We start from the raw sequence: 7,698 nt of genomic DNA, 5'->3' as shown, positions 1-7,698 counted from the left end.
TGGAACATCTTTTTATATACTTATTTGCCAGTTATATATCTTCTTTGGCGACATGTCTATTAAGATTGCTGGCCCACTTTTTAATAGGGTTGTTTGTTTTCTTAAGTTCTTTATATATTTTAGAAAACAGGCCTTTACCAGATGTCTTTTGCAAACATTTTCTCCCAGACTGTGGCTTGTCTTCTCATTCTCTTGACATTGTCTTTTGCAGATCAGAAGTTCTTAATTTTAATAGAGCCCAGCTTTTCAATCGTTTCTTCCATGGATCATGCTTTTGATGTTATATCTAAAAAGCCATTGCCATACCTATGGTAATCTAGGTTTTCTCCTATGTCATCTTCTAGGAGTGTAACAGTTTTGCATTTTACATTTAGGTCTGTGATCTATTTTGAGTTAATTTATGTGAAGAGTGTAAGTTCTGTGTCTAGATTCATTTTTTTGCATTTGGATGCCCAGTTGTTCCAGCACTATTTGTTGAAGAGACTCTCTTTGCCCCATTACATTGCCTTTTCTCCTTTGCCAAAGAACAGTAGGCTATAGCTATGGGGGTCTATTTCTGGGCTCCTTATTCTGTTCTAGTTATCTATTTTTCTGTTCTTTTATAAATACAACACTGTCTTGATTACTGTGGCTTTCTAGTAAGTCTTGAATTCAGGTAGTGTCAGTCTTCCAACTTTGTTCTTCTTCAATGTTGTGTTGACTATTTTGAGTCTTTTATCTTGTACTTGATATTCTAGAAAAGCTTTGAGTTTCTTAGTGGGAAAGCATCTAGTATGATGTTAGCTGTAGGTTTTTTGTAGATATTCTTTATCAAATTGAGAAAATTTCCCTTTATTCCTAGTTTACTGGGAGTTTTTATTATAATTCGGTGTTGTATTTTGTCAAATGTTTTTCCTGTATCTATTGATGTGATCGTGTGATTAAGATTTATTTTATTATTTTTTAGCCTCTTGATGGAATTTAACAAATGTTTCTTGGAATTCAGTTCTTCATGGAATTTAAGAAGTTTTTCTTGAATTTCATAAAATCATATCACAAGAGGGTGGTATTAAACCTTTCAGAAGGATTTACAGATGTTTGTGATGCTTGCAAGCAAAGATATTAGTAAACCAACTCTTGGAAAACAAAACAAAACAAAACTCTAATTTATAACATTTGCCATTTTCTGTGGTATAAATACTCCCACTACTGCTAATTTCAAGCTACGAGCATGAAGTCACTGTATGTGGAGTTGAGAAGAAATTCTCATGATTGTCCCCCATGAGCTGGTTTAAGACCAGTTCCAGCACACTACTACTTTTCAAGTATACTTTTGAACAGAGATTATTCCCCCAAACCTCATCTGAAGATATTATTTACCAGGAGCTTACACAAGAACAGAGAAGCCAAGGGAAACTGAGTTTCTGGGAAGTTTGGACATATTTCTGATTTCTCACTACATCACTTAGAACTTGACCCATTTATGCACCTATGAAAACAATGTAACTCTCTATGCAGTTATGACAGTTGCAAAGTTTTTGTGGCATGAAACCTTGAGAAGCAAGAAGTTAGGCTTAGATATCATTTAATCAAAAAATCCAAGACACATTTTGTATGATACCATTTATTAAAGAATAAAACTTTCCTCCTAGGATATTCTATCAAACTATGAAATTCATTTAAATTCATTTAAAAAGAGCCAGTCCAACTACTAAAAAAAAAAGCTGCTGGGTAGTTAAAATCTCTGGTTCCCAAGTTTTAAAAAAAGGGGACAAAGTTATATAGTGAGAGTAGAGAAAGCAAGACGAAGTGAGATCACCCATGACAATATTTCTTATCAGCCATTATGCATTTCACCATCTGCAACTAAAGTCACAGAAGTCAAAGACAAAAACAAAAAAGATGCCCAAAGACCTTCGACTGCCTGATGCTGCTGCTAGAATCCTTAGCTCTGTCCATTTCATGTTAAAAATAAATTAAGTATAAATAAGGTGGCAAGGGGGCTGCTGTGTACTCAGGTGTGGTCACAGATGTACACTCAGAGGGGGCATGAGAATGGGGCCGAATGCCTTTCCTCTCCCACACTCACTACACAAAACTCTCCTCCATGTTGCTGCAGAGTAAGAAGGAGTCTACAAGCCGGGGCTGGACCAGCTGCTGGAAGTCGGAGTCCTGGAGGCCTTCAGGGCAGACCCCAGCCAATCTACGCAGAGCAGCCTGGGGAAAACAGAAGAGAGAACACAGGTTAGACTGGATCTTAATCAGCTGCATGTACTTCCTTCAGCTGCCCTGAGACACGCATTTCAGGAAGTGGCTCATCTACCTGCCAGCTGGAGCTGATCATCACCTCGACTTCTTAATGATCTGTTCCTTTTGGTCACCTGATCGCCATAAACACCTTATCTCTTGGCCACCTGGTTTCATTTGTACCTTGGTCACTGTGGTGGATGTCATCCAAAAGTCTTCATGGCTTTTTAGTCATTTTAGCAATCTGGTTATTTTAAGGATCTGGTCAACTTAAGTTCAAGACTTGATAATCCTAAAGACCAGAATTGCCAGAAACAGTGACGGAATAATATTCTTATATCTAGGTCCCTAGAGTAACCTTTAAACAGCAAGGACGGTTTATTTATCCATAAATTCAACAAAGTACTGAGCAAAGCATTATGGGACAGGAAGGACAAAAGAAAGAGAGAGGAAGGGAGGTCATATAGCTAAAGGAGATGGACATTCTGCCAGCAAGAGGGGAATGACCAGGGAAGAAAGGTGCAAGCAGAATGAAACCACTACCCAGGTCCTCATCCACAGAACTTTTACTCTTCCCTGAGGGTGCTATCCTGTTTTATGTCCATGTTCCCTTGCTCAGCAATGCCCCATGACATGAAGTCCTTCCCACCCTTTTCTAGCCAGCAGTTGCATTTACCCTACAAGGCCTGGCCTGCTGCCATCGTTTCTGTGAAGTCTTTTCTGATTCCTTCAAGCAGAGACAGTTCCTGCCCCCCCTGTGCACCCACAACCCTAAGCTGATCTCAGCTTTCTCATACTTGATTGCTACTGGTTTTAGGTATTTAACTCCCACACTAGAATCTGAGCTCCTCAAGGGTAGAGATTCTGTTTTACTCTTCTCTGTGCCTACAGCAGGTAGAACAAGAGTTGAAACAGGCTCTATATTTGTTTAAAAAAAGGAACAAATCAAGTGCTTTAAAATTGAGTTCTCCTGCTAGAGGAACTTGAAATTTAGATGTGAGTTATACACCTACCTGGCCCTCTTTACCAGTTAGCTGAGGCAATGCACACTAAGTGCTCAGTGACTGTTAACCCCTTCCCTCTCCTCCAGCCTGTACACAGCAGGCTGCCCCTGGGAAACAAGGAGAGGTGGGGAATATCCAGAATGGCAGAAGAAGCAAAGAAGGGGGAATGCCAACACTTCCTGTCTACACATAGTATTGCATTTCATCCTTACAAGATACTGCAAGGTAAATTTCATGATCTCCAATTTGGAAATATTAAGACTAAGGCTCAGAGAAGGAAAGTGGCTTTTCCAAGAGCACAGAGCAGTCCAACTCCAGGGCCCTCATACATAAACACACAGGCAGGACAGGATGCTGCAAGCCCAGGACACTAGGTTATATTGAGTACAAAGCAGGCATGGAGTTCATTACCTAAACAGGGGAAATCGCCAAGTTGGTAAAAAGAGAGGAGGGCTTAAGATAGTTGTTGGACTATCAGATAGAGCTGGGGCCAATGATGATTATGTGTTCGCTGGTTATTAACTCTCCCCATTTTACTCACTAGACCAGACAGAATTAGGTTCTGTGATGCTGGATGAAAAATGTTATATCTTCACATTCATCAGCCTCTAATTGAAATTTAGCCTTCACTTGAGTTGTGCATGTACCAAGAAACCATGACATCTTAGCCATCCCTGATTTGTTCACCAATAGAAATCACAGGGATTTTCATATTCCATTCCTGTTGTCAGAGGTCCCTTCAGGTATCATTTCCACTCATTGCTAGTCAAGTTACAATGCTTATTAGGCCCACTACTAAGTCTTATTTAATTAATTAATTTAGAAGTACGTATAGTATATCATGTGTTTAAATGCCCTAATCAAAGATCAGGAACAAGACAAGGATGCCCACTCTCCCTGCTTTATGCAACATAGTACTGGAGGTCCTCACCACAGCAATCAGACAACACAAAGACATAAAAGGCATCCAGATTGGTAAGGAAGAAGTCAAACTGTCACTGTTTACAGATGACATGATATTGTACATAAAAAACCCTAAAGAATCCACTCCCAAACTACTAGAACTAATATCTGAATTCAGCAAAGTTGCAGGATACAAAATTAATACACAGAAATCTGTTGCATTCCTGTACACTAACGATGAACTAGCAGAAAGAGAAATCAGGAAAACAATTCCATTCAAAATCGCATCATAAAGAATAAAATACTTAGGAATAAACCTAATCAAGGAAGTGAAAGACCTATACCCTGAAAACTATGGGACACTCTTAAAAGAAATTAAAGAGGACACTAATAAATGGAAATTCATCCCATGCTCTTGGCTAGGAAGAATTCATATTGTCAAAATGGCCATCCTGCCTAAAGCAATCTACAGATTCAATGCAATCCCTATCAAAATACCTACAGCATTTTTCAATGAACTAGAGCAAATAGTTCTAAAATTCATATGGAACCACAAAAGACCCCGAATAGCCAAAGCAATCCTGAGAAGGAAGAATAAAGCTGGGGGATCTCGCTTCCCAACTTCAAGCTCTACTACAAAGCCACAGTAATCAAGACAATTTGGTACTGGTACAAGAACAGACCCACAGACCAGTGGAACAGGATACAGAGTCCAGATATTAACCCAAGCATATATGGTCAATTAATATATGATAAAGAGCCATGGATATACAGTGAGGAAATGACAGCCTCTTCAACAGCTGGTGTTGGCAAAACTGGACAGCTACATGTAAGAGAATGAAACTGGATTACTGTCTAACTCCATACACAAGAGTAAACACGAAATGGATCAAAGACCTGAATGTAAGTCATGAAACCATAAAACTCTGAGAAGAAAATATAGGTAAAACTCTCTTGAATATAAACATGAGCAACTTCTTCATGAACATATCTCCCCAGGCAAGGGAAACAAAAGCAAAAATGAACAAGTGGGACTATATCAAGCTGAAAAGCTTCTGTACAGCAAAGGACACCACCAATAGAACAAAAAGGCATCCTACAGTATGGGAGAACATACTCATAAATGACATACCCAATAAGGGGTTGACATCCAAAATATACAAAGAGATGTAATGTAGAGGGGTGCATGGGGAAGGCAGTACAGCACAGAGAAGACAAGTAGTGACTCTATAGCATCTTACTACACTGATGGATATTGACTGTAACAGGGTATGTGGAGGGGGGACTTGACAATGGGGGGAATCTAGAACCACAGTGTTGTTCATGTAAGTGTTTATTAATGATACCAAAAATAAATAAATAAATAAGGTTTTAAAAATAAAATAAAATAAATTATACCCTAATCATTATTTTAATATAATTGGTTTCCTTTTTAATTCTATATATTCTATCTTATGAACTTAAAACATGATTCTGAGAAGGGGTCCATAAGCTTCACCAGATAGCCAAAGGCACAAGAAAGGTTAACTTTGTTCTGCATATACAAGAATAGAAATCCCATGAGAGCGGAGATTGTTGTCTTTTTCTCTCTTTTCTTTTTCTTCCCCATAGCCTAGAAGAGTGCATGGTACATAGACTCACTCAGTAAATATTTATTGAATAAAATTTATAGCACATAGTGACCTACTCAGCGTCACACAGCTCATTAATGGCAAAACCAAGACAGGTGTTCCTGACTGTGAGGCCCTGCTGTTTCTACGGCCACACAGTACCTACTCCAGAAATGAATGAGCTCAGTTAAGACAAATGACAGGGGGAGAAGGGGGCTTTATGGTGGAACAGCTTGAAGGACCCCTAGATCCATCACCTCTCCCTCAACTTCTCTGAGGATCAATCAAGGATATGGCACTCTTTTCCGGAAGTTAAATGAGCTGTTTACACGGTGGCTTCCCTGAAGCTGCTCTGCTTTGCAATTTGTTGTTACAGCCCCAGAAGGGAGAAATGTAAAGACAAAGCATGTATTCCTCATCTGGGACCATCACCCTTTCAGGTGGGCCCAGCCTCAAGGAGAGGGTGGATGGGGCCTCTCAAGATGCACGTGCATGGGTCAGGGTGAAGATTCTGGTGGATGGCTGAATGACACTCTCCATCCTGCCCTACTGCCCTCCACAAAGGAGAGGAGCTACAAAGCTGGAAAAGTGCCAGTAAAGGGCTCTGTCCCAGAGAAAGGAGGCTTTTCTCACAGTGTCTGCTCTGCAACAGGCAGGAGGCATCCACAGCCTACCACCCAGGTGCTGCGAGCACCATGGCATCACTGACACCACCTAGAATTCTGCAGTTGGCCACTCCGGTCTCCCTCGGCTATTAAGATTCTTCAGAACCTCAAAGGGTCACAATTACAAAGAGAGACCCCTATTTTCACATATATAACCTCATACGATTTTTCTGCACAATTTTATGAATTAAGTGAAACAAGAACTACTCTTATGACTATTGTAAAAAGGAAACTTGAGCCCAGAGATTCATGGCTTCTGTGAACCAACAGTGGCAGGAGAACTGGCCCCTGGCCTGCAGTCCCACGGCCCAGGGAGAACGCTGGAGGAAGGCTGAGGACTCACCAAGCAGGCCACGAGCACAGCGTCGCTGCTGTTCCTCTCAGAGGGTGACCTGCAGAGCTCGATGAGGCGGGACATACCTGTTTGACAGAGAACATCATGTCTGGGGTGGGGACGGGCCTGGCCAGCCTGGCCCAGAGGCACCACCACCCCTCTCTCACAGCTGTCTGAGTGGGGCCCTGTGGGTCAGCTTCAGGGCCCCTGTCAGCCCTGCTGGCCAGGGAAGGGGACTGAACCCACCTGGACAAGCCTGTTCTGCTGCCTCAGGGGTGAACAGACCTTGGTCATGGCCAGGACGGCACTTAGGGAAAACTACAGCAGCAGGTTTGGAGATCTCTCTGAGAAAGAACTTTCCTGTGTACGTATTTGTAATTCCAAATGCCTTTTTTTTCCAATAGCCTATTTTAATCAGAAAATACATTATAACTAAAATTACAGAGAAATACAGATTGAGTGGGTTAATGTTTCCTAGGCCTTTACAGAGGAAAGTTAAATGATTTTGCATTTCAGTGCAAATTCACTTTTGTAAAACTCTGAAAAACAAAAACAAAAACAAAGAAACAACTCATAAGGTAGTAATAAAAGGTATAAAGCCATATTCTGTTTTTTCTCCATAAAGCCTTTATGGATCCAGAACCCTCTGCTGCCCCAGGACCACCTCTTGCAGGCCTCGGGTACCTGGGTGAAAGGCGACAGTGCTATGTGCATTCTCAAGCCTCTATTGGCAGTGCCTTTTCTCAACCTTCACATGAGAGTAACTCCTCAAACTGCCTTGTTAAAACATTCTTTATCATTATTAAAACATTCTTTATCTCAACCCGCCCTGATGAATGTGGGCTATTTCTCCTGTAGGCCAGACATGCTATGGACATGTTTTGAGCATCACTCTGTGATATTCAAGAGCAAATTTTTCTTTCCATATCTGTCACCCCCTCAGGCTGTAACCCTGA

At 41.0% G+C, this 7,698-nt stretch overlaps 1 protein-coding gene across 1 annotated transcript in view; it reads right to left on the bottom strand.

Moving 5' to 3' along the window:
• Positions 1 to 1,586: 1,586 nt before the first annotated feature.
• INSC (INSC spindle orientation adaptor protein) overlaps positions 1,587 to 7,698 on the bottom strand; it is a 136,431-nt gene continuing 130,319 nt past the window's right edge. Inside the window, exons 11-12 of the mRNA XM_036877055.2 lie at positions 6,752 to 6,828; positions 1,587 to 2,196 (exon numbers count right to left, since the gene is read on the bottom strand). Of these exons, the coding sequence (XP_036732950.2) occupies positions 2,068 to 2,196; positions 6,752 to 6,828 (206 nt within the window). The 3' untranslated portion in view covers positions 1,587 to 2,067. The remainder of the gene's footprint in view (positions 2,197 to 6,751; positions 6,829 to 7,698) is intronic.

Source organism: Manis pentadactyla, chromosome 9, assembly GCF_030020395.1.
Source record: "Manis pentadactyla isolate mManPen7 chromosome 9, mManPen7.hap1, whole genome shotgun sequence".
NCBI classification, from domain to species: domain Eukaryota; kingdom Metazoa; phylum Chordata; class Mammalia; order Pholidota; family Manidae; genus Manis; species Manis pentadactyla.
Note: the sequence above shows the minus strand (reverse complement) of the source record. Positions and strands in the feature narration are given on the sequence as shown.